The sequence below is a fragment of the Electrophorus electricus genome, chromosome 7, assembly GCF_041902795.1.
Source record: "Electrophorus electricus isolate QZ-2024a chromosome 7, ASM4190279v1, whole genome shotgun sequence".
Classification (NCBI taxonomy): domain Eukaryota; kingdom Metazoa; phylum Chordata; class Actinopteri; order Gymnotiformes; family Gymnotidae; genus Electrophorus; species Electrophorus electricus.
The window spans coordinates 23,804,063-23,830,943 of NC_137503.1; the positions used below are offsets into that span (position 1 = coordinate 23,804,063).

Genomic DNA, 26,881 nt, shown 5'->3' on the forward strand with positions numbered 1-26,881 from the left:
CTCATAATAAGATGTATGGCTGCTCTGTTGTGCAGTGATGAAACAGAACGATCTCTGTAATTGCAGCGGTGCAGGAAGTGATCAATAAAACGCCAGTCAGGGAATGCATTTTTTTTCACTAAGTAGATAAATGAGAAGGACAATCCATGCTCTCTCTTTGGAGAAAAGACGCCTTGGCCTGTAATGTGTGCTATTTCTACTGTTTAAGTATGCTTTGTAAAATGTGCTCTGTTAAAGTGTGCTTAGGGTAATTTTAACGCATTCTCCTTTATGCAAAATCATACTTACGTACAGTGCATAAATGTAACAGATCAAGTTTTAGAAGTAAATGCCGATTACCTTAGGTTTATAACAGAGCTACATGTTGATCATAAGCTTCTCAAGAAAATAAAGTGTAATAATAATATCCAACATGTACAATGAGTAGTGCTTTCCAGCTGTATATGAGCAGACTCACAGCTGCTCACAACAAAAAGATTGTTGTTGCCACCGGTTCAAAGTAATTTTATTGCCCAAAGAAAGCAGCTTGTTTGCCTGGCAACCTGGCAGATAATACACGGAATGCCTTTGGTTCATTGAGGGAAAGACGAGCTGAGGGAGTTGTATGGAGGCATCTGTGCCTCTCGTACGTCCTGTTGGGAAGTCCTAAGGCCTCCGGATGCAGACACATGTCTGTGCTGGGAACAGCTGAGGTGTTTGGGGATATGTAGTGGAACATTGCATCTGTTCCCTTAGGACAAAGAGCTGCAGAGACTGGAACTTTTTTTTTTTTTTTTTTTTTTCTTGACAAAGCACAATGTGATGCTGCAAAATCATGTTATCATTTCCAGCTTTGGACCTCTGGAGTCTCTGGACACTGCAGGAGTCTAATTTCAAATTGTGCAGACTCATTTATTGAAGTCCACTAAGGTGTTAGATTTTATAGAAAGCAAGTTAAAAGTCAAGAAAACTCGAGAAGTGTTTTGAAAGCAAAAGTCAAGTTTTATTAATTGGGTGGACTGATTGGTTGACATTATCAAGAACTAGAAGAAGACCCAGGCACAGTAGTAATTAAACCATTCTGAGACGTGTTTCTGCTCAAGAATGAATAGTCTAGAACGTTCCTCTGTGATGCAACTGGCTGTTTAATCGCTGCGATTAAAAATTCAGTCAGGTCAGAAGGGTTTGCGCAGCTTGTCTCAGCAGGGGCCAAGCTACAATTAAGTTGGTTCTCGGTCTCCATTGTGAAATTCCCCAGCCCTTAATGAGCCTCGCGGTTTTGTTTACAGTTTAATGTGCATTTGCCTTGACAAACTTCACGGAAGATTCCTGAGCAGTCTCATGCAAGTACCTTAACCAGCAGCATTTCAGCGGGACACCATTTCTTTTCCTTCAATGGACAAAAATATTTTCTGTCCTGATTCCCAGTTGCTTGAGACAGTGGTGCTTCCACACCCGCCCTGTGCGCAGCCGTGGGGTTTTCCTTTATAGCCGGGTAATTATCAGGTAATTATCAAGACCTTTCTGAGATTATTCAGGTCAGAATAACATGAGTGTGCACTGAGTCTCTGGGTCAAAGGATGACACTGCAGCAGCTGTTGAGTCCAGCACTGTATAAGACAGACTGTAAAAATGACTTTAGGGTCCGTTTGGGCAACTTGCTAAGATGTTTGAGGCGGGAGGAGACCTGGCCATGTTCGCTGTGTGGGTGAGCTGTTCATGCCCCTGGGCCTTTCGAATGAGGAGGGGCAAAGCTCTTTCCTGCCATTTATTTGCGGTGATTATGCTGTACAGTGTGTGCGAGGAAGCTGTCTTTCAACCAAACTAGCCAATAATACATACACACCCCTTCAGAATGTCTGCTCCCTTCCATTAATTATCACACTTATGCACTTCTGCAAAGTCAAATATCATCGTTCACTTGATGTGGAATTCCTTCAAGCGCAAAATGATTAATCGAAGTGAAGAGTGATGCGTCAATATGTCAGTCTTCCGAAGAATGAAGGACACCCTGGATTCAATTTGTCTCTGCATATATGCCAGGGACACATTAGAGGAAGCACCACAAAACCCAGAAAGAAGGGACATTTTGATGTATGTTCCAGAAGTCCCTGACTGTCACCCCTGCATTATCTCGAGCTTTGAACGAAAGAACAGCATTAGTTCCACCAGCGCTCTGGCTTGTCCGATTCCCCGCTGACAGCTCGCTTTTATCATCGCGACTTGAGCATTAAAAAAAAAAGGAGTGTAAGTAAGTCAACTCGCAATGCAAGTCTGCCGGGCCTGCTAGGGCCTCTTGACCTGCCACACAGGTCCATCGCACTCGGCATGTGTCTGCTTGCCTTACAGGATGTGCGTCTGTGGCACGCGGTATCGAACGGACTGGCAATTTCAAGCACTGAAAGTGACAGTGGGAATAGTTGTTTTAGTCGTAGTGATGCCCGAGCTTCCCTTTCCAGACACAATTTAATGGATATTCCGTTGCTATGTCTGTCTTGAGCTCCGGCTGTTCCTTGTGGAGCTTTCATGTTTGTCATAAAAATACAAGGGGGAAAAAAACAGGTAAATATTGGGCTTTGATTGTGCATTCTGTGGAAGGGGATGTCAGAGCAAGACAGTTTCTACGCACTGTGAAAAATACGAAAAAGAATCGTGTATCAAGAGATGTTTTATGTTTTTCATCTCTGCTATCAGCTGAACGTGTTAACAAAAAAGCGCAGCTACGAGAGATTCGAGAGCGAGGATAGAAGGAAATGGAAAGGGAGCAGTTCCTCTCAGCTCGCTGGTTAATTAAGAGCGCTAGCTTTACCAGGAGTAGCACCACGCGACATTCAGGGGTGCGCCACCCACAGCACGAGCACTTCCCCATGCTAACCCCACCACTCTGTCCTCACCCTCCAGCTTCTCAAGAAAGGAGGATGTCGATGTGATTTCAGCCCAATTAGCCAATATATGCCACACATAACTGCAGAGCTTGCCAAGTAGCCCAGGATCAATGTGATTCAGGGCATCTACAAAATCAAAACTGAGCTAACATGCTGAAGTAATCTTAATGTTAATCTTAAAATTTGTGAGTTGCAGATATGGGTATGTTCTGAGCAAGTCTCAGTATGGCAAACCCTGTCTTCAGGGGAATACCGAGACTGGAGTATAATGTCAGCGAGAGTGGTAAAGGTCCTTGTGTGGGGATGGCACCATGCCAATATTCCACCACTAGTTTCCCCTAGCAGTGTCTCCATGACTGCCAAACACTGATGTAAGGCAAGGAGCAGCCACACATAATCAAGGCATTGATGTGAGAGGGGCTGTTTGAAGCTTTCCAAGGGTTATTCAGAACACACAGACAGTAGACCTCTCCCTCAGTCCCTTTAGTAACAGAGCATTTGTACTTTTCATACAGTGACAGATTGCTGTATTAGGAAGTGATCCGAGACAGACTTGTTAAGAGCTGCTCCTTGGTATAGCCCATATGTCATCCTGTACATCCTTGCCACACACAGCCCACACTCTACATCACAGAGCCAACCGAATGGCACTAATCCTTCGCTGCTTGGACTGAACTTCATTGTGCCATGGGATCAAGTGTAGGCTAACTGGTATTTAAACAGCTATTTAAACCTTACTAATGACATGGCTGATCCTGAGCGCATTTCCCAGGATGCGCTGAGCCGGGACATTTTGACATGCACAACGAGCCCTCGAGATGATGCTAGCCGCTTCCCCAGCAGACGAGCAAGCTGAGCTCGGCTGGGCCACGCGCATGGCATGAACCGCTGAATGAGGAAGTGTGGGCAGGATCTTTGACTGCCGGGATCTAATTAGCCTGGTGGAGTAGGCTTAAACCGCACAGTTATTCTCAGCCGATTTACTCTCACGTCCGTGCCCCTGACGGAATGCCCCTGCACGCCTCCAGAAGCGGCTAATGAAGCTCGGACTGTATTTAGTAAGGCCTGTGAAAGCAGGGTCAAGGCCTCTCACCTGCTCCCAGGTATCAAGCAGGAAACAGTCCATTAAGGCATGGCATTGGCATGTGCGAGGGGCCATGGTGGGAATGGCTCCACTAGATACAAGGCAGAAAACGCAATCAAGTGCAAAAAGGGAGAAGAGAGAGCAGGAAATAGCCAAATAAAGAGACAGAAATGAGATAAGGCGAGAAAGAGGGAAGGAATGGACTAAAGACGGAGTAAGCATAATACAAGCCAATGGCTCAGGCTTAGGAAGGACTTACGGATATACTCTGCACACAGTTAATGAATGGCTGTATTTGTGAGGCAGTGATTCTCCAAAATTCCAGTCCTCTCCCCATGGGGTCATGAGTGCCGGAACAGAAGAACAAAGGGATTTTGTGAGAGAGGGGATGAAATCACACATAACACACACTTGTTCTGTGCGTTACAGGCTGAAGAACAGTAGAGAGGCTGAGGTTGCAGGGGTCAGTACAAGTTAAATGCCAGTGCATATGTATCACCAGCCAACTTTCCACTTTCCGAAAGAATTTAATTGAAAAAAGCCATTACGATTTTAAGTCCTGGGGTTAGGTAAAATTGAGTTTAGGTACACAAGGTTTAATTAATATTCTTGTGCTCACATCGCAGTACCATGTAGCTTTTTTGTAACCTTGCTAACAACATCTAGGTAATCTTGCTAACAGTTAATTAATATAGCCAGTAAAGTAAATAAATAAATACTCTTAAATGACCATGGATGATAGACAAAAGAGGACTGATAGCATGGACACGATTTTGTGTGACATGGTCAGTTGTTATGCCGTTATTTCTGGGTGTGAAATTAACATCATTAGTAAGATTGTCTCCCAAAATTTCAACAGACCTTTTCACTTTGTACATACAGACTGACTGTGTTTTTTCTATTACTATAAAGCTAGAGATTAATTGCCTCACCACAAGCCCCTGTTTAGCTGTTGACAGAGATTCTGAAACAATAAATTATAAAGTATTGTAACAGTGCTTCTTGGACATTTATTTCATGGGAATAAGGCTTGACGCATGTGCAACCTTTGAAATATACTGTATGAAAACAAACAAATTGCACACCATTCAAGGTTTGAGTGTCTTTTTCTAGCATTGCCTTGCTATGCTCTACAGAGATTTACAGAAAACAGCTAGAAGCCATAGGGCTGCCTTGCCTGAGCAGTGATGTATTACAGAAGCTGAAAGGGGCTGCCAGTGTGTTTATTAAATATGCATGTTCTCAGGCAGGTTGAAGGATGAAGGGCTCTCCCACTGCAGCCGTCCTGCCAGTCGGCATCTCTTGGTCAGCAGTGCTCATAACCCCCGGGTCTGACAGGCTCTGTGGTTCTCGGAGGTTGCCTCCAATTGGCTGCCTTTCCGTGCCCTCACGCCGAGCCGGGCAGCTTCCGCTAGGCCGAGCAAGGGCGGGACAGAGGTGTTCGTTGGGTGCGGACCCGTCGAGACGCATGCCGCGCGTGCGAGACGTTTCCAGATCTGTTTGTCTGACTGAGCAGACTGTGGGAGAGTTGCCTTTCTTGCTCAGTGGAACAGCTTGTGTGAGCATCTGCCACATCGCTTGCAATAAACAGGGACAGATTATTTTGCTTAAAGAGAAAGAAAATATATATATTAAAACAAAAAATTGTTTGTTTGTTTGCTTTTTTTGTTTTTTTTGCATTTCTAGCATTTCTGTATTATGTTTCTTGCTCCATGTATAAATGAGGATGGGTATTTTTTAAGCATGCTTCAAGTTTTGTGTTTGTTTGACCCCAGAGCAAAAATGCTTGGCTTGGCTAGAAAAAAAGTTCTTTATTTTTCATCTTTGTAACCTCATGCTCTCTAGTGTCTAGGAGTTGTAAGAAGAGTTCATTTCACAGGCTAGCCCAGTATTCATGAGAAATGATTATCGGCAGAGTCCTGGCTGACCTACAGGCATTTAATTCCCATATATGCCACTGTCGTTGGATCTCTTGGAGCCTCTTGCAGGGCTTGTGTTTTGAACGTCCTTTTGATAAATAATGCAGCTTCTCCAGCCATTTGGCTGAGGCTGCAGGCATTCTGTGGGTAAGCAGAGTTGGGGAGTTGATTCAACTGGAAGCTGCATTTACTGCACAAGTAGACAGTCAGGGGTTATACAACAGTGATTGTTAAAACAGAAATACTGAGACAGCACCTTTGTAGCCGCACTTTCTTTATAAGCTCAGCTCCCCTGGGTGCTATGTTTCTACTTTTTATTTGCATTTAAATCATTTTTTTTTAATAAAAGACAGTCCAGCCCGAAGCGTCTTTGCTCGTTTACTTAAATCCGGTAGAGATTCCAGAGGGTACAGAGAACAGAATACTCTCGAGGGATGCAGGCTTGTCTTGTGGGGTTCTGCCTGTTCACTTCTGGACCGATGTATTGACTTATGCTACTGTTGTCTTTGCGCCTCTGTCGTTACTGTTGTACAGGTATCACAGATGATCAGGCCCATACTGTTGCATTTTCTTTCTCCATCTGCATGTGTGTGTGTGTGTGTGTGTGTGTGTGTGTGTGTGTGTGTGTGTGTGTGTGTGTGTGTGTGTGTGTGTGTGTGTGACCCTTGCTGATGGGTGTGTTTGTCAGAAGAGTGAGCAGGGAATGGACTGGAATAAAAGAGTGGAATAGGCTGTGTTTGCCTGTCAATAACCTCAGCAGCCATCATCCTGCTTGTTATTGCACCAACATTATGACACATTATAAATGTTCTCATGCAAAACAAACCTCTTCTTCAGTTTCCCCAACTCTGGTGCACATAGCATGGCTGCAATAATTAGCCAAGATTTCAGTTTCGATAACTAGACAATCAGTCTACCTTGTGCTTTTAGAAGTGAAGTTTTGTTGATTTGAATTATTCATGGAAGGAATATGCTCGAGTAACTCTTCATTACCCTTTTGTTAGTGGATGAATTATTCATGAAAAAGAGGCATTGGATTATGTCTAGAAACCACTGAAAAAACATTCCTGATTTCTGGGGATGAAAAACTCAAATGAGAGAAATATAATATAGGCTATCAGTCATCTTGACTGTAGGGAGCAAGTCATTTTTAGCAAGCCCAGAAGATCATATGGGTTCAAAGCAATCACACCTCAACATGTGTTATACCTCAGGTACTCTAGCCTCTGAAGATGTAGACCTGTCTGTTGGACACATTGCTTTTATACTTTGAGGTCTGCGACTATTTTTGTAAGAGGAGGGTGGCACTCTAGGAGAATGAACTAACTGGTGTGTCTGGGTGGGGACTTCTATGATACAGTATAACACTATGTACAGTGTATATGTCCTCTGTAAACCTGTGAGCCAACTGCCTTTAGAATGTAATTCATGTATGGACTTAATAATCCACTGTGTGGTATCAGCCAAAGGATGGGTCCCCTTTTGAGTTTGGCTTATCTACCTTCTGGCAGCTTCAAGAGTTTTTCCATACCAGTTTCACCTTGTCATCTTTGGCTTGCTTTGGAGTCTAGGCTGAGATTTATGCAAAGCTTTGTGACAACACTTGCAGTAAAAAGCTACGCAAATACAATGAAACTTTAGTTAACAGGCTTGATCCTGCCAAAAGTAGCAATGTACCTGTCAACACACCACTTTATTTGGATGGACCATCATCAACTTTTCAATGAATATGTATTTATGTAGGTTTCTTATTAACTTAAAATTACATGGTTTTTTTCACTAGAAGTTATGTCATAACCTCTCACAGAGTGTTCTGTTGGGGGCTGATTGTGATCTGATAAATGTTTCACGTCACAATGCTTACTGAATGTTTAATGAAGTGTTTCATAGCTACTGAATGCATAATTGATATAATAATTACACTGTCTCTTGTTCACCTGATTACAAAGACCAGTGACACTGATTTGACAAAGTAATACGATAAGTGAGTTAAATGTTTCATACATAGAGGAGTCTCTTCTGCCCTGCTGTCCTCTATGCACTTGACTGGCTCATGAGAAGGTAGCAAGGTCAGAGTGTGGTTCCTTCGTGCCATTAACCCAAACGGGGCCAAATGCTGCCGTCTCGCACCTGGGTGCTGCTCCGGGATCTGAGCCTCCGACACCCTGCTGATTCAGGTAAATGTTCCACATGCATCAGAGGCACATCCAGGCCGTGTTGACTGAAGGAGTGCATTGGAGTGGGTGCGGAGACTGTGCTGCTGGGGGCAATGGAACAGGATACAATGGTGCCTAGTAGTATATGATGATGGTGTCTGGTATTATCTGAATCATCATCAGAATAAATGTAGTCCTAAATAGTGAAATGCCTGAACCAAAATGAAGAAGCATAAGATAAGATAGGATAGATAAGATAAAATAAGATGTGCTGAAATGCAGATGCAATATACAAGTGTGCAGACTGGAACATCACTACTGTGCAAATATGACACAGACAACTGGATATGAGAAAAAATATGATAGTGAAAATAATACTAATGAGTGAGAGCAATTGTCCAACGGAGGTTGGAGAAGTAGAGGAGTCGGTGTAGGAGATTACAACGATTAAACAAGCATTACATTTCCCCAGTGATTCATCAAGCCCATTCTTTGATTTCGCAAAACTGGAGAATTTCAAGTAACTTTGCGTTTAACCTGCTGAAGAAAACAAAATATTCTAAATCACGTTGTGACAGTGATATGAGAATTGCCTCCCTCTGAAGGCATTTTGAATAGATGGCTTTCTTTCTCTCCTAAAATAGAGGAATAAAAAAATGGATAGCAAACACACAGTGTGGTCATACGTGAAAATTGCCACCGAGCTGCATTGATGCCGTAGTAGTTATCATTAAAAAACAAACAAAAAGCCTCTTCTAGGCTGCCCTGCTAGGCAGTCTGTCAAAACAACAACTTGGAAAAAAAATTAGGACAGACATTTAGGATGACAATATTTCACAGAAATGTCATATCTGTCTTTTCTCCTTTTCACAATTTGACAATAACAAATATCACATTGAATATATCAGAAGATATGTTCTATATCAAAGATATGTTTACATATCTATTATTGACTCCTGAGCTCTGGCTCGTTGGCATCCCTGTACTCCAGACCAGTCTTAAACTCACAAGAGTTTTCTGAGCACCCCTGTTAGTCACTGTGGATGAGAGTATGTGAGCAACTGCTGTGAATTTAAATGTAATGCAAAATATAAATGCAGTACAAAAAATACATCCACAATGTCCTTCCCCACAGATTGCAGTGTAAATGTGAGTAATCAGTTGTATATTTAAAGGGTATTAATGTAACCTGCATTGAAGTGACTGGAAAGAATCATTTAAACAATAAGAACAGAAAGCCTGGATGTTATTCAAGGATATGACACCTTATCAACCAGGACTCTTGGTTGTGTGTTACACATATAGACTTGAATTCAGTGAATTTATAGACTGCTGAGTCTTTAAAGACTCACCAAGGAGTCATTTTTCCAATTATTCTTCTCCGCATTACAAAACAGCCATTATGTTGACATCTAGAGGCTGGGAGATTTCAGAGATTCTGTACTGAATCTATTTTAAACATAGTCACCTCCATGTGGGGGACCCAATCTATGGAGCATAAGATGGTCAATTTGAGGGCTCCAAAGCAGTTTGATGAGTAATTTCATGTGAGCTGCACTATAGCAAAAAAATAAACAATCACTTTCAAAAATATTGTTTGCTACTTTTTGGTGGATGGATGGAACAGCAGGTAGGGGGTAATTAGCTTGTTCTTGTTTTCCCTGCTGCAAAAGCGCAAGTCATGCTCTCGCATGTGCAGTGAAGTCTTGAAGCAGGGCTGTTGTCTCCTGGCGTGAGGTGTCGTGTGGACGGTCACGTGTCCCTTGCACTTCGCAAAAGCACCCGCTCCTTTTCAGAGACCCGGTCCTTAGCCGTCACGTTGACAAAGTTATTGAGAATGAACTTTCTCCTCAAGATTCTGTGCCGCTGCCTGACTCGTTGCAGCAGTAAATGGGAACACTGGCTGATTAAAGGTAATAGCGAATGCTCGATTTATCTCGAGCCTGATAGGCATTTGACTGAGATCTCCAGTGTGGTGGATCGTGAAAATAGACTTAGAGGCAGTCATACTCCTAAGACACTATCTATCCGAGAGTGACACGTTGCATTTTCAGGGAGAAAGCTTCCATGTGTGCTGTTACTGCATATGCGAATAGTGAATGAATTTGGCACTTTATGTTCTGCTCCGTCTAGAGTGGAGTGAGTAATTCACTGGCTACGCAGCCGCACTCCACAATAGTGCAACAGTTCGCCGGCGTGCATACGGAACATAAGCTGCGTTGTTGTTCTCTCGGGTAACTACCAGGGTTGGACGTGGAAGAATGGACTTCAGGGCTCTCCTAAGAGAAATGACATCCACCCCCGCTGTGAAAAGACTTCTACCTGCAGCACGACATCCCACCACTTCATGGCCCTGATCAAATGGAGCTGTATATGGCTCCATCCCCACTGAATTTTAAAGAGCAATTAAGACCTTAACCTCTAAAGCCCTCGTAAGGGTAATTACTATGTGTCAGTGGAGTTAAAAATAAGTTGCTTACTAGCATATAATTAAAAGGCCCTATCTTCAGTTTGTCTTCATATGTGTCTGAGTTTGTAATGCAAGTTTATAATTAGTTGGAGCAGCTGTCTAGTTCAGAAAAAAAGCACAATAATTTGATGTCAGTTGTAGTAAAGAATTGTAGGTGTATTGTGTAACTGTGGAGAAGAGACAGTCGCTCCTGCTGATCTTGCAGTGTGAAGTGGAATTTTCTTTGTAGTATTTCTAATGGTGCTCTGATTAGTTGACCACATTGCCCAAGTCAACCATAAAATGCCCTTCTACGCATTTCAGAGGCAGTCAGTGGGCTCCCTTGCCCTGGTGTTTTAAACAGCAGGACTGCACAAAGTGCTGATTAAAGACTCTTTTCTCCGCCAGAGAAAATTCACCTTGTGTTCTCGTAATCCTTTAGTGAATTAGCCAAATGAAGCACGCTCTGTGGGAAGCGTATGGCGGGGCTGCGGTTGGGCCAGGGTTTTGGGGACCCCACACGGAGAATGGACCACTTTCACATCTCGTGCTGAAGGAGCGAAGTCCTCTGTAACATGTAGTCCATGTACTGCATGTTAGGGTTTCTTCGAATTTGTTTGTATTATGCGCTGTTATACTGAGTGAATAATAGTGAATAATGGTTTCTTGAAACTGCTAGAGCATTGTGCAATGTGTGCATATGCCAGAGAGAGAGAGAGAGAGAGAGAGAGACAGAGAGAGAATATATGAACAATGTGCCTGGATGGTGCATAATGAGCAGTCAACAGTGGAATGTAGCCAATGAGAAAAAAACAGTGGAGTGGGATTTTTAATCTACGAGTATATAATTAATCTATCAGCTCTGTGTGTGTGTGCTCTCAGGTGAGTGCGCAGGCCTGACGAACCCCATTAGAGGGCGTTTATATGGGGGATTATGCATTGGAGCAGCATCACCTCTGGCCCAGGTGGTGCTGGTGACAGGGAACACAGATGGCACAGTGGGACCTAGTGCAGCAGCTCTGCCTGGACCACACCCCGTGCAGTCCACCATCACAGCCAGCCTCCCAAACATAATCCCTGCTTTACGGAAGATCCTCATCTATTATGCAAGCCCAGCGAGCGTGCCTTTTATTCTGAGAAACATTTATCTGTGCAATTGGGAATGGGGTAAGCCGACAAGCTCTGGTGGGAGGTGACCCACTTCTCATAAACTGTTGTCTATTTAGCCCCATAGGATCCCTGGTTATGTGTGTGTGTGTGTGTGGGCACATGCTGCTAAGCCTGGCCAACAAGGGCAGTTGGCATCTCACAGCTCCATGGGAGATGGTCAATGGAGACAGGTGGAGCAGGCCTATAGTACCTCCCCTCACGCAGGGACTGTCTCCTTCCACCTTTGCTGTGGGTTGCATATAGATTACTTCAGTTCATTACTGAATTTGTGATACCCCCCCCCCCCTTGATTTCCCACAAATAACGTCAATATGATTTTGAATATAGAGTTCCTTCTCCGTCCTAGCCTACATGGCTTGTCCTCCCTCTCTCTGTCTCTCCCACCTTCTAACTCTCAGAAACCTCCTCCAAACCTTCAGGGAGGAGGCGTCATGTTTGGAACCTGCTTTGAAAAGGAACGAAATTAGCCTGAGATGCCACTCATATTCACTCCATCAGAGGAGTCCACGTAGGTCACCCCACTGATCTGTACTGATCTGGACAGGAGTAATTTGGGAGAAAATGATGTTTGCTTTTGGGCTGTCAGGCTCAGCATGAAGCACCTAGACCTGGTAAGGGGGCACCTAGGGATGGGAGTGAATGAAAAAATCAATCCTTGTAAACATTGTCTTTTCTCCCAGTGTTACAACCACCCCCATCCCTGCCCCATCACACACACACACACACACACACACACACACACACACACACACCCACACACCACATTCAGTTGTTATCCCAGGAGGCCTCTGCAGCTCTGTAATTAAGCTCCATGTACTTTCACTTCACTCTCTCAAGGAAAGGACCGTCAGTGTGGATTAATGCAGGAACACATCCTTTGAAGAACTGACCTTGATGTGTTTGTCCCAGTTGTTTCTTTCGGAATAGTGATTTTGTTTTTAGAACCCTGCTCTTCTCCTCTCTCATTCTAACCGAGAAGAGAGACATGGGGAGCCGAATTATGACAGATTTCTTGACTGTTAACTGACCCTCATTAATTTGTGATTAACCATTAACTGACAAGGCTAATATCTTAGAAAATAACAAAACCAATTAATGCATTTTATGTCAGTCAGCAAAGGTTTTATTGCATTTCAGAAATTCATAAGAAAGCATAATGGATTTAGCATGCATATAATCCACTTCATAACAATGAGCTGCAAAGAGTAATAATGGAAAAATTACCTTCAAAGCTTTTGTTTTCCAAACAGGGCTATACGACTCCCACTGTACAAGCACAATTTGCGTGGGGCAACAGCGGAACATACCATCATCCTCATGCGTGCAACTCAAAAGTGTTCTTCACAGTTTGTATGACAAATCTGTGCATTCAAGTCTCATTAATGTTGTTACTTGAAATTGAGTTGAAACCTAAATTGCACTGATTAAAAATGTGTTGACAATTAACATCTCTTCCAAAAACCTGCAAATTGCTGATAATGTCAGATTAACTCGTTAATTTACGATCACTGAAATGCTGGAAAATTAACGTGTCATATGAGGTGAGGGGCGACGCTTCAGTATATGCTGGTCCTGCATGTATGTTTCTTAGCAGGAAGAAGCAGCAGGGCTCTTACTCAGAGACAGAGATCTGACTCATCGGCTGGTTTAAAAGGTTAATGATGACCACACAAAACACTGAAATGAATTCCAGTCACATTTCAGAGGCAGCATAATTTGTTCTCCAGTCTGAGCCATGGACAGAAGACATTTGAAAGTATGCGTTCCTCTCTCCTTAATATTTCATAAATTCATCTTAGTTCCATGAATGGATTTTTGGACATTGGAAATGCAAATGTTCCTTCATACAAATCTCCCAGCAAAAACTTAACGTTTTACTTTATTAAACTTTTGTTTTTCTGTAAATAGCTGCCCATTTCCAATTTCAAACCTGCAGAATGTTCCAGAAAAGTTAGATTGGCACAGGGGCATGTTTACCATTATGTGGCATCACTTCCTTTTTAACAACTCTGATTTGTTTGGGGACTGAAGATATCAGTTGATCCAGTTTAGAAAGCAACATTCTTGCCATTCTTTTGTTATGCAAGTCTTCAGCTGCACCATTACACAGGACTTCATTGTCATATTTTGATCTTCATATTGTGTCACCCTTTTTAAAATAGGAGACAGATCTGGAGTGTGGGTGAGCCAGTCCTGCACCCACAATCTGTGACAGCCTGCCGTGGTAAAATGTCCAGAATGCGGCTTGGCCATGTCATGTTGGAATAGGCATGGGTGCCCGGCTGGTGTTGCTCCAAATTTGCATGTAATCTATCTTTGTGAAGTAATGTTGGCCTCACAGCTGAGAAAGCTACCCACACCCAGGGCATTGTACCATGCCATGACACGCTGAACCTCATGCTGGTAACAATGTGAACGGTCCTTTTCGTCTTTTGCCCAGAGATCATGGATGTCCAGTATTTTCAAGAACAATCTGAAAAGTTCACCCAGGCCACAGTAGACATTTCCACTGGGAATGAATTAATTTCAGGTGAGCTCAAGCCTAGAGAAGTGGGCAGCATCTCAGGACATTTTGATTTATAGCGTGTGCTAGTGCAGTTTTAGCTCGCATTTGTGGAGGCAACAATAAGTAATTTGCAAAAGTACTTGGAAGCCCTGGTGGAGACATCAAACACAGAAACATGCTGGTTTCTAACACAGTTCCATTACAGAGGTCACAGGCAGTCACTGAGGTTTTTCAGCCTTGACCTTTATGGAGGTCTCTCCAGATTCCCTGAATGTTCTGAAGATATTATGCACAGTTAATTACCTAACACCTCTGCAATTGCTCCTTGAGGAACAATGTTCTTATACTGCTGGATTATTTACTAATGCTTTTTTTTGGGGGACAAAGTGGTGAGCCTAAATCCATTCTCGCTCATAATGGACTTCTGCTGTCCCTGAAGTCATGTTCTATGCTCTGTCTATCAGAAAATATAATCCTCACTGATCTCTGAAGTATAAGCGATTTAGGAATGCCACTATGAACTATGTGCTTAAATTCCATACCCTTGAAATCCATTTAAAGGACATCGTGCGCTCATATGACAGCTAAGCTGTTGGCTAACCTTGCCAATGTTAGCTGGCACCCTTCAAATATGAACTAACCAGACTAGCTTGTTTGAACTGAACTGATACTTATGTAAAAAATATGTAAATATGAGGACCTGTTTTTTTTGTATTTGTAGCATGTAGACATAGCTGATGTAAGAGCATTTGCTATTGGGGGGAGGGGTAGTCATTTTTGGCCAACTCTTCTTTCCCGTATGATGGGCCTGAAACAGAATGACACGTGTCATCTAGAGCACTACTATTTCCTGCCCGTTTGATAGCATGCGAGCTCTTTTCAGTATACTGGATTATGATGCTTTTGCAGTGTGAACACTAATTACCCCTGTATTTTGGAATGTGTTGCAGGCCATTTTAGAATGAGCACATATTTACAAAAGCAGTTAAGTGAATAGAGCAGAACATTTAAAATATTGTTTTGTACTGCTTTCATTTAAATACAGGTCAAAGAGGATAACCCCACTCCCTGCTTTCTGTCTTCATTTGCATTTCACATACTTTTCCCAACAGTTTCGGAATTCAGGTTTGTAGATCAAATATATTAAGATTTAGTTATCTAACCAATCTGTACTTCTGCAATACTCTAGCAACCTGCCTTCACCATGTAATCAGTATCAAATCCTATTTCATTGCATGTCGTTGTATATGTCAGCTAAATGCCATAAACATATATGTTTTCATTACATGTTGTCGGATATGTGAGCAGGTTAGCTGGGGGGAAAGGAACCTGGTGAGACTGTTCAAGTCTTGGTTATTTGCCTCAGCAGACAAGCAGGACACTCTGTTCTGACCTTACTTGTTACATCCCTGTCCTTGGGAAGAAAGCTTCTCCTGCAGTTATCACAGGTTTACTTAAATGCAGATGAGCTCCTTGTACACAGCGTAATGTAGAGTCTTTTGGAAGATAGAATATAGAAAGTAGAAATATAATGTAATAATGTAATAACACAAGGTAGGAATGCAAGATAATAACACGATGTGTAAGACAGAATGATGTGTGAGAAAGAAGGATTCATAAGGTAGAGTGTGGTGGAAGGTAGCTTATATGTGGCTCAGTGTAAAAAAAAAGAGCAAACAGGAAAGTACAAATGAGTATTGATATCCGTTCAATTGTCTTTTCAATTGTGAATCGATATATCCAAAGATCAATAATTTTTACATTAGCATACAAATAGTTTTAGAATGAGGTATTTGAAATAAACCTAAAGCAACCCGTGAGTTTATAGTAAATTACCCAGGGATTCAACCCATTATTAAGGGTGTCCCAGTGCAGTAAATGACCCTGAGGGTTTGGAATGTTGGTTCTCCAATGACATGTATGATGAGTTGTAATCACACAGCATTACACAGCATAGACAGGTTACACTGAATCGATTTAATGGTATATTTTCTTACATGCTATAAAACTGTTGGATGTAGAGAAATGGTATGGCCTTAAAGAAGGAGCTTTGACATCTAGCAGATCTTCCAGGGCTCTTGTATATTTCAAACAGGAGTGTACCATGTATGAAGCATTGTCTTTCTTCTGGCAGCTTACTAGCTGGAATGGCACAAACTGCAATTTGGCTGAAGGTCGTGACTTGACTCCTTTCCCTTCCACAGAGAATGCAGACTGTTGCCTTAGCCACAGACAGCACATGGCACAGATGGGTTTGATACTAAACCTAAGTAACTGGAACCATAACAGAGGCGCTTTCCATATGGTGCTGCACTTAGGGAGACTTCTGGTCATTTTGAATTGTTTATTAACTTGGAGAGACGGAGGATCTGGGCAGTATTGCGGGAGAGTGAACTTGCATGCAAGAAGGATTCCGCTGAATATATCGTGTTTGTTATAATTTATCCCTCAACCATTTTCCTTTCTGTAATAGAAAAAAAAAAATCACAGTAGCTATAATCCAAATTCCTTTAAACCTTTACTGAGTTATTACCTCTCTTGGCAATGTCACCCAGCAAAAGAAAAGAGAAATGTGTACATCTTTCACCTTAAACATAATTGCTTCAGAGAAAAGCAAATTTGTTTCTATCTAAATGCAAATTTTTTTAAACCTATCTTTTAGTGTCGTGCAATGTGACCGTGCCGCTGGACTAGGACCTTTCCTAGATGCAGAGAAAGCACCAGATATGGTGCTGCAATATTTAGTCTCCACAGGCTACGTCCAGGGGTGTCATTAGACCCAATTAAATAGGGGACGTGCCCCAGTGAAATATTTCCGTGCCCCACTATAATGATGTGGTTAAAACGTCAATACAAAAGCCTTAATGCTTTATGTTCCATCCTGGGTTGTTGAGCAAAACTACATGACACAAACATTAGCACCATGCTGATTCTCATTATGACTCAGGAGCTTTCTTGAGTGGCTAACACTTTCAGTCAGATCCAGTTTCTTGCACTATAAGGAGATAGCAATAGAAGTTGACCTACGCTAGTACTTTAAAGCAAGTCAACCATGCAGAAGACAAGATAATGATCATGCATATATTTGAAGGCTAGCCACTTATAGCCATTTAAGCTACCAAAAACACACATTAGACCACTAAGGCATTATAAAAACATAATGTAATAACAATGTAGTACAATGATAGCAATGATAATAGCACAAAGTAATAACATCATGTAATAATGTAATAACACAAGGTAGGAATACAAGCTAATAGCATGATGTAATAACTATGTTGTTACACAGTGTAATAACACTTGCTTCCTGTCAGTTGTTTTTGCCTGCGCACAAAACAAATAGAAGGGTAAGTTAGGTTCTAAGAGCATGTGTCTGGAGAAACCCTTTGGACAGGAGGCACGAGACCGGAAGGAGGGTCTGGAATTCTTTTGGTAGCTAACTCAGCAAGAACGGTACAATCCATTACAACAGCTTCAGCTGGGCTACTGATGTTATGTATGGGCTTCAGTTGGACAATACACAAAACATATAATTCCCTCCAGCGATTATAAAGAATGCATTGTATATAATGCTGCAGTTTATCCTGCCTGATAATAACGGTTTCATTCTTTAGACTACACCTCTCTGGCTTTTCCGTGGCGTTAGACGTAGAGGGTGTTGATACGACCCTTCCTTACTTCACTAAACCTGAAGGGATGTCCTGTTTGCAAGGACACACTACAACACAACACCTAACCCTCTGTCTTCCCACGCTTCTGTTTGTCCTGTATTACTGGTGTGTAATGGGATTGTGGTAATTACTCTCATGTCTTTTGTTTGCACACAGTGACGCTCACAGCACATGCCTGTAATTAAATGCCTCCACGAGAAAATGAGAAAATAAGCCGCCCATAGTAGCCTCAGGGAGAGAGGTTTTTGTACTGTATGAAATTCACCTCATCATAGTAATTCTGTTATCATGGAAATAGCCATCACTCAATTACCACCTAAACCAGAGAGCTAGAAAACTAATAGGGCATCAATTAGTCTCTAATTGTGGAAGCTTCAGACTATTGTATTACTTAAATATTTCAAGGCTAAGGTATTTATTTGTTTATATAATTTGGGGGGATGTGGGGGGGGCAGTGTTTGAAGTGTCGGGTTGATGTACTTGCTGCCGTACAGGTCAGGCTCCTGCGGCAAGGCTTCCTTAAGCTGTGTGGAGTCTCCATCACTTTAGAACTGATCTTAGAACGTCAGTCATTTCAGTAATGCTTTATGTATGTCCTCGCTACAGTCACACAATAATTAAAAAACACAGAGATCTATTTTTTTGCTATTAGGCTACGCTTAGAAATACTTTTTTCAAATTTAACCCAAATGTATGAACAGTGTATCCCTGAATTCCCCTCCTGTTCACATTTGGTAGATGTGATTGTAGAGGGGGTCTGTCTGAAAGGTGATGCAAGATTCTAAGTAAGCATGCTCCTTATATACATTCTCTCTTTCTCTCTCACTGTCTGTCTCTCCCATTCTTTTTTCGCTCTCTTCAGATGAATTGCTTTACATTTAACACGTCTTTGCTGTGTGTGTGCATGTCGGGGAGTGGTAGCAGGTTTGAGGGATAGAAGCATTCCCTAGGCTCTCACTTGCTTGACCCCCCCCCCCATGCAATGCTTTCCCTATTGTGGCCTGTTTAACATTTACCATGTTTTTACCATTATTACACACACACACACACACACACACACACACACACACACACACACACACACATACACACACACACACACGCACACACACATATTCTCTTAGTGGGGTGAATCAACCAGTCTCCCCCTGACCCCAGCACTCATAGCAATAACTGGCTACAGTCCAAGGCCACTCTGAAAACTCATTCTCTGTGACCAACTGTTGATGTGAGGGAGGACATGGGCCTTTTTATCACGATGGCGTTGAGTGTTTACCCATGCTGACCCAAATATAAAGTCTGACAGGATGCGCTCTGCCTGACAGCTCAAGACAAGCCCAACGATTATGAGGTCATGGAGTTGATGGATGTGGGAGCGGCATTTGATGGATCTGTGTGTATGAGAGCTGTGGATGGACCCACCACTGTTTCTGGAATCTGGTTGCAATGATTAGCAATAGTGCTCTAGAGAATATAACAGCTAAGATACTACACAGGACCCTCAGACTCCCAGACCACCTGGAGAGTATATGTGTGTGTGTGTGTGTGTGTGTGTGTGTGTGTGTGTGTGTGTGTGTGTGTGTGTGTGTGTGTGTGTATATATCCGTCTTGGTCAGCCTCTTGCAATAGCATTATCTTGCCCCGGATTTATTTTGGCCACCGTAAAAAAAAATAAATATATGAAAACATAAAAAAAACCCAACACATATAAGAGAAGCCTCTGAAAGCATATGGATGCTTGTTTGTTTTCTTCTGGGGTCGTAGCATGCCCAGTGTTGTGTGCTCATGCTAATGTCTGTCCGTATCTCCTCCCCCCTGCCCAGAGAGCTCCTCCTCACCTTGGCACTGGGCCAAGTGCTGTCGCTTCTCATCTGTGGAATTGGCCTGACCAGCAAGTACCTGGCAACGGATTACCATGCCAACACCCCTGTGTTCCAGAGCTTTCTGAACTACATCCTGCTCTTCTTGGTGTACACCACAACACTGGCGGTGAGGCAAGGTAAGGAAGACTTCTACACAAAATGGAGTTACACAGTTTCTGAACTTTGACAGAACAATCGTGAAACTCCTCTCCCACGGCTAACTTCCTATAAATATACCTCTATATTTCTTCACTTCTGGTCTCTGTCATGGAGTTTTGCCCCCACCCCCTCACGCTCTCCTTCTTGCTTCTACTGACTCCTACACCTATCGTAGTATCTCTCAGTTCTTGGGGAGGTGGCGGGTGTGGTGGGGGGGGGGTGCAGTCTTCTAGCACAAGGATATCTGTATGCCATCCCAAGATCTCCGACTTCTTTTGCCCCTCTAGAGTTTCACATTTAGGACTTAAAACATAACTGAGTAACCGAATGCACAAACTGCACTAACAAACTTTTGCGTTTGTTAAATCAGCACTCACATTTACTCTCCCCTACCTGAGTGCTAAAAGCTCCCCCTTGTGGAGGATTTCGAGTCTGCTATATGTGAGTGAGTGAGCATCAGCTGGGTCCATGAGGTGCTCCACATCTAAATCTGTCAGATCTGCCAACCATCTACTTAACCGTGATTAGATTTAAAGAGGTTACTTTTGGGGATGCTATAGGCAAAGTTTCTTTTCTTTTTTTTTTACTTTGAAGTTCCAACCCCAGAAGTTAGATGAATGCTGCCGTTTTATATCCTGAAGCCGTTAAGACTGACCTCTGTGGCAGCTCTCACTGAACTATTAAAGAAGACTGTGAGCTTCCACTGACAGATCAGTCAGGCAGGCTGCGAGGGCGGCTTTCTGAGCGGCGTTCCACCACACAAACACCTGTTGTCCAGTGAGTCGTGTTTGCTTTTGACTTTCATGTTGGAGCACAGAGACAATTGTTAGCGAATATTAATCTCTGATTCAGAAATGTAGTCTCTGGGACTGAATGGTGTTGAATTGTTGATCAATCATAGTAAAAGCATTGAAACCGAAGATAAATTTTTTTTAAATGCTTTTTTTTTTTTTTTGCGATTGAAGCAGGCTGTGCTAGTGGAGTGGGTTGAGCTGTTTTCATCCTCATTACTGTTTAATGTGACTGTAAATATCTCTTTAATCAACAAAATGCTCTTCTGATGGCTCCCACGGTCTGTTAAAAGCATTTAGGCAGTAGTGAGCAGAGAAGTGATCAGGAACAGCCAGTTGTGAAGCGCACATTTTCTGAAGAGGGACTGGAACTCTTTGCAAAGTATTTGTCAGAACGCAAATGATGTCAAAAACACATTTTTCGGAGACATTTCCAAAAGATACACTACTTTACATAAAATCTATTCCTGAAATATTTACCTAAAATATAATCTGGTTATGTCATCAGTCAAAATGTGTGATATATGCTACAACTACATTTTAAAAATATGATATAGTAGCTACTTTAAATGGTAATAACGTATAGATATATCACAACTAGGTTGTAAGGCATTGGTTAAAAACAGCTACATTAATGTACCCAAATTTAAATGAAGTTGCCTGAACAGCCAGTAACAGAACAGAACCCATGAGAGAAAATTCATAATTCTCTCGCAGACGAGAAAATGAGAAGAATTTTTAAAGATCCGTATGGAAATAAAATATCAAACTATGATCCAATGCCTGTAAGACTTCACTTGCTGCAAAGATAGCACACATTTTTCCTCCTATCAAGAACTAGCTTTGATTAGTAGCCTGGACAAAAAATCCCAGTGTAGCCAAAATAGTTTATGGAAGTTAATAAATATTTAAAAGTTTTGTGGAACATATCATAATATCTGAGAGAAATTTGTGAGGGAAATTTTAATTTAACGTGATAGAAAATTTCATTTGAAATTCATTTGAATTGAACTTAGTTTTACATAGTTTGATCTTATGGTACTGTTGACTGTAATGATTGCACACACATTGAAGTGGATCCAGTTGCAGAGGTTTATTTTTGCAATCAAACAGATAGGTTTAGTAACACGGTTAAGCGTAGTCAGGTTGGTCCGAGGTCGATGCACAGGATAGCGTTCAGGAGGTGTCCGAGGGTCAGGCAGGAGATGAAGTCTAGAAGGCAAGCAGGAAAGCACACAGGATGAGGAAACACTCTGTATGACACATTGGAACAATATTTCTCAACATGTGCATGGGGAAGGGAAGCTTATAAAAGGGTTGGTAATGAGAGGAATGGGAATCAGGTGTGTGCTAGAATTCCGGTGAGTCAGTTCGAGGGTGTGTGCGAGTGGGCATGGCTGTGTGGGGTTGATGGTTGTTCCTGGAGTTTATAACAGTGACAGAACTGTTGATAAAACTTTTATCATACTATTCAGTTATCACTAAGCTTCAGAATTTTTTTAATGTCTGCCCTATATGTTTAATTGGACTAAACTTTGGTTTTCTTGTTTGGTTTAACCAAACAGAACGTATTCATTATTTATTTATGTTCTCCAGAGCCTGAAGAATGCTGTTTGGTGCTTCAGTAAACACGGCCACATGCTACTCAAACCAGGTGGTGTGTAACATCGTCCCGCTCCTCAAACATCGCTGCCACTGCCACACACACACACACACACACACACACACACACACACACACACACACACACACACACACACACACACACACACACAAAAAAAACCCGCTTGCCCCATGGCAGGAGAGGCTCTGAGCTGTCAGCAATGAGCCCCACAACCCTGCCTGCCTTCCGCCAGCAGCGAGTTCCTTACCCCCCTCCGCAGCCCGCCAACTTTGTGCACCTCACGGGCCACCACGTGATCCCCCCGCAACCTGCTTGAATTCCATTAACACTGCAGGGCTGGAGAATTGGGGTCAGCACGGAGAGGAGAGGTTGGGAGCAGGACGGGCTCCGCTCATAAAAACTCTCCTAACCGAAGTGCATCGCTTAGTGCTGGAAGTGAGAAAACGTGACTCCTCACATATTACTGTTTGCAGCCAGTTAATTATGCTGGGCTAATGTTTGTTTCTGATAGGAGTGTTTTGAGCAAAGGCTTTCTGGCAAGCCTGGCGTTATTACATCTGAATTTATGGCAATTAAGAGGAACTGTGATTCACTGAGTAGAGGAGATGTTAGATCCACATCGTACAACTTTTAATTAAACATAAAAATGCTTTTAGTCACTTGACAAGTCTGTTGGAAAAGCTCTTAGGTAAATAATGCCAAAGTGCAATGTTTTGTTTATAGCCATTTTATATGGGCTTACTGTATTTCAAAAACACGGCACTATTTCGAATAGGACCAGACAATATAATCATACCACGCATCTTATGGGATATTCCGTGAGTCATATATCCTGCGTGTGCTTGGCATCGTCAGCGGTTAAGCTCCATTTTAGATCTAGCTGCTTTCCTTCAATCCTGTTTTTGTAAAATGGAGCACCACTATTCTGCTTGTTACACCTATGACATTTACCACATCGGCTCCCGTTTATTTATGGACGTCCTTTCAGTAATGCCCTCCTCCTCGCTTTCGGCGTTTCACCAAGCCTCGCTAGGGAAAATTCTATGTGCTGTAAGTCGGTTATAAGGTGGTGTCTCCCGTTCCCATCTGCTCTTAAGCAGGGTGAAAGCAGCCATACCGAGTGGGGCAACCCCCTTTCCAACAGAACAATGGTTGACCAACATATGGTTCTCTCCCCTATTGTTTGCGAACTGAAAACAAACCGAGCCTTGTCATCTGTCAGCGCCAAGTCACGGCCTGGCAGTTGGAGTATGTCCTGCGGGGCGGGGGGGGGGATAAAAAACGTGTGGCGGTAACCAGGAAAATCTTAAAAGCCGACAACGATGGCTGTGTGCAAGCGAATGGGAAGGAAATGGAGTGGGCGACCACAACGAGCGGCATCGCCTACTGTCCGAGACCCCCCCCCCCCCGACAGCGGGCGAAGCTCCGGGCTGAGCATCGATCTGTTGGCCAGAGTGGCGTGCTCGTTCATTGTGCCCAGATAACCTCACTACACACAGCAGGCGGGAAAAGCTTCATTCATGCGATGACATTTGCTCTTGAGCCATAAGAGAAAAAGCAACAGCTGGGTAATTTGCCGATCAATTTCCCTTTGATACACCAACTCAGCGACGCAGGATGTTTATCCAATTATTGGTTGCTCTCCCACCGTGCTTGCTTTCGGTTACTTAATCAGTCATTTTGAAGTGATATTCTTGGCACTGATTTACTACTGACATGCGGACTAAAAAGACTAGCAGCTAACTGCCCAGATTATAAAATTGGAGATAAACTCAGACCGTGACAGCCCCGGTTCCAGAGCAACTTGGCTGGACGGCTTTTCCGTCCTGTCTGGGGGACATATGTTGGTTGCCTTTTAATAGCGATCAAAGCGCCGCGATTTGCGATTTAAATTACTTTTAAATATCATCGAATTAAGCTGCACCGACAGATCACAGACAGGAATCAACCATCAATCCATGGACTGACTGACTGGCGACTGTAAATATCGCTCGGCTACTGTGAATATTTAATAATGTTCGCGGCAAAGAAAAACGCTGCAGCTGCTGCTGATATTCAGAATACCAGCACTGCCTGCCGTGTGGTATTGCTTAAATATAAGCCTGTTACTGGGTAATTACAGTACCTAATAGAACACATTTACTCTACTTTCGAGCTTAACTGGCAGGGGTTTGCGTGTTGAATGTAAATTTAAGATAACATCATAAACCTAAGTTCAAATCAGCATTTAATCAGCAGAAATCATTTAAATTCGAACAGATTTTGTGCAGACTCAAACAAGTAAATGTACAGTCATCTCCTTCCCAGCAGGCTTGCGTGGGCGGTCTTGGGGTTATCGTCCTCTCGAGCTCCACCTCAGCGCCCACCATGGATCAGGCTTATCTGCCTGATATTTACTGCAATGGTAGACCAATTTCTGCATTACATCCAGTACATTTTTATAGAGGTCTGATTGTTTTCTCATTTGGTCATGAAATGAACACAAAGGCACTGGACAATGGACACTGGACAATGCTTCCTGCAGGAGTTGGAAAAAGGAGTGGTGAGCTCAGCAAATTTGTGGTTGAATAGGTCGAACGCATCCGTTGACGTGTGAGGCACATGATGCTATGGAGTGGTAATGTTAGCATATAGAATACAGTGTTTGGTATGTTTTGTATTCAAGTGTTGACTTGAGCTACAGGCGGCCATATAAAGCAGCTCAGATGTCAGGATGGAGGAGTAAGTGGGATCATCCTGAGAGGTTATTCCGTCACGCTCCTGGCAGTCATTCACTTCCTGCTGAATTGAATCTGATTGGGGAAAATTGTGTGTGAACTTTTTTTTTTTGCCATGTGCATGTATGTATGTGATGTGGGTGTGTGTGTGTGTGTGTGTGTGTGTGTAAGAGAGAGAGACGGTGAGGCAGTCAGACATATAGAGAGTGAGATGAGAAAACAGACTGGGTTAGGTGGGACCCACTCTATTTCGGTGCTGGTTCGGTAAGCCTGTCACAAGCTACTGGTCTTAGTTATCTTGAGAGATATCTTGTGTTATCATCTGCAGGTGGGCCAGTGTCTATGTTTTTCTGCATTGTACATGGTTTCCAATCAATTTATGGGTATTTATACAGTATCCCTTTGTAGCTGTATAAGACTCATTTAAGAATAATTTATCATTCAAAATACCAGCTATTTAGGTGATAGTAACAGAACATCTTATTAACTGACCAAGTTAAATTCATTACATAATTACTCTAGTTATTAGTTATCAACTATTTTAAGGATAATATTCAGGAAGCCTCCTCACCTTTGCTTAAAGATAGCCATTGAATGTAGTAAAATATTGTGAGGCAGATAATCAATAACGCATATCCATGCTTGGCCTGACTTCTCCAATGCTCTTATTGGCCAGTGCATAATGTGCACTGGCCTGTCATGGTAACGGATGTTTTCAAGCGCAGCACAGCCTCTTAATACAGAGTGTAGCCTTCATGCACCAGCTGTCGGTTACGTCACCTGCCAGTTGATGGCTGCTCACCACAGCACTGATGAAATCATATTTCTTAAACTGAGGAACTGTCAGGCCTCGGATAGTAAAAGAACTTTTAGTGCCGAAAACATACTAGTGTTTTCATGCTGCCGGTTGGTGTTCCCCGATGCCATTTTCCCATTATTCTCTGGCATAAGTAATGACACCTACGCCGAACTATGTGTTTTTACCGTGCTCCAGTGCCCTGTAAATTACGCCTGTGTGGGCTTTGGTGCAAACGATCAGGGAGTTTGCCAGCATGTCTAATGGTATCTTGGAAAGGCATATATCCCCCTGAGCCCCTGTCTTATCCCTCAACAGCCTGCTGTAATTGCTGTAAAAGAAGGGCGTGTGTGTATGGGTAATCTTCTAATTATTTATTAATCTAACGTATGCTTTTACCTAGAGTGTCTTGTGTTCTCTTGAGTGCTGTTGCTTCGTTTTGACTGATGTTGCCCAGGTGGTTATGGCAGGATGTGGGCTGCTTCCAAAGGAGCTGTTCTCTCAGGGGCCCACTCAACCTCATGCTGACACACGAGGCCGTGTGCATGGGTGAGTCTGTGGAAGAAACGTCAGCCTGGCAAGCTTGCACTTCGTCAGTGTATTGTGGCAAGAAACTGAAACACTGCCCACTGTTAATTAAGTGGGCATTGAAAATGGCACTTTTTTGAAGAACTTATTAAATGTTTTAGTAAGCAAATTGTTTATCCATCGTTTATGTATCTTTGAGACACAATATGAACTTGCATGCAGTCTGTTTATGGTCTATTATGGTAGCCTGTTATGTATTTTTGTGCTTATGTACACATTTATGTGAATTGCTTTTTGTTGTTTTGTGACCAGTGCTGAGTCATCATGCTTGTGACTAACTGCCAAACGGAATGTCACTGATGGACGTACTACGCAAGTAAAGGAAAGTTTGATAAATAGCCAAGTCTGTAGGTGCTTTTGAAAAGCTGTCCATAAGACAAAGGCTTCAAAACATTTTTGCTGTATCATTACTGATATTTGTCACACTGCTCCAACCTCTTTCACCCTGTTAACTCTTTTATTTCTCAAAAATGATTTTGCTGAGGAGCATTTCAGGCCCTGTGCACATTACAGTGTGTTTCAAGC

At 42.6% G+C, this 26,881-nt stretch overlaps 1 protein-coding gene across 3 annotated transcripts in view; it reads left to right on the plus strand.

The window, feature by feature from the left end:
* The window catches only part of slc35f1 (solute carrier family 35 member F1), a 53,438-nt gene that overhangs the window by 3,655 nt on the left and 22,902 nt on the right, over positions 1–26,881 (plus strand). For 2 of the 3 annotated variants that reach the window (XM_027001639.3, XM_081718077.1), the window contains exon 2: positions 19,643–19,818. In XM_027001639.3, coding sequence (XP_026857440.1) covers positions 19,643–19,818 — 176 coding nt within the window. Of the gene's footprint in view, positions 1–19,642; positions 19,819–24,631; positions 24,798–26,881 lie in introns of those variants that run through there. The other variant, XM_027001638.3, reaches the window with a different exon arrangement.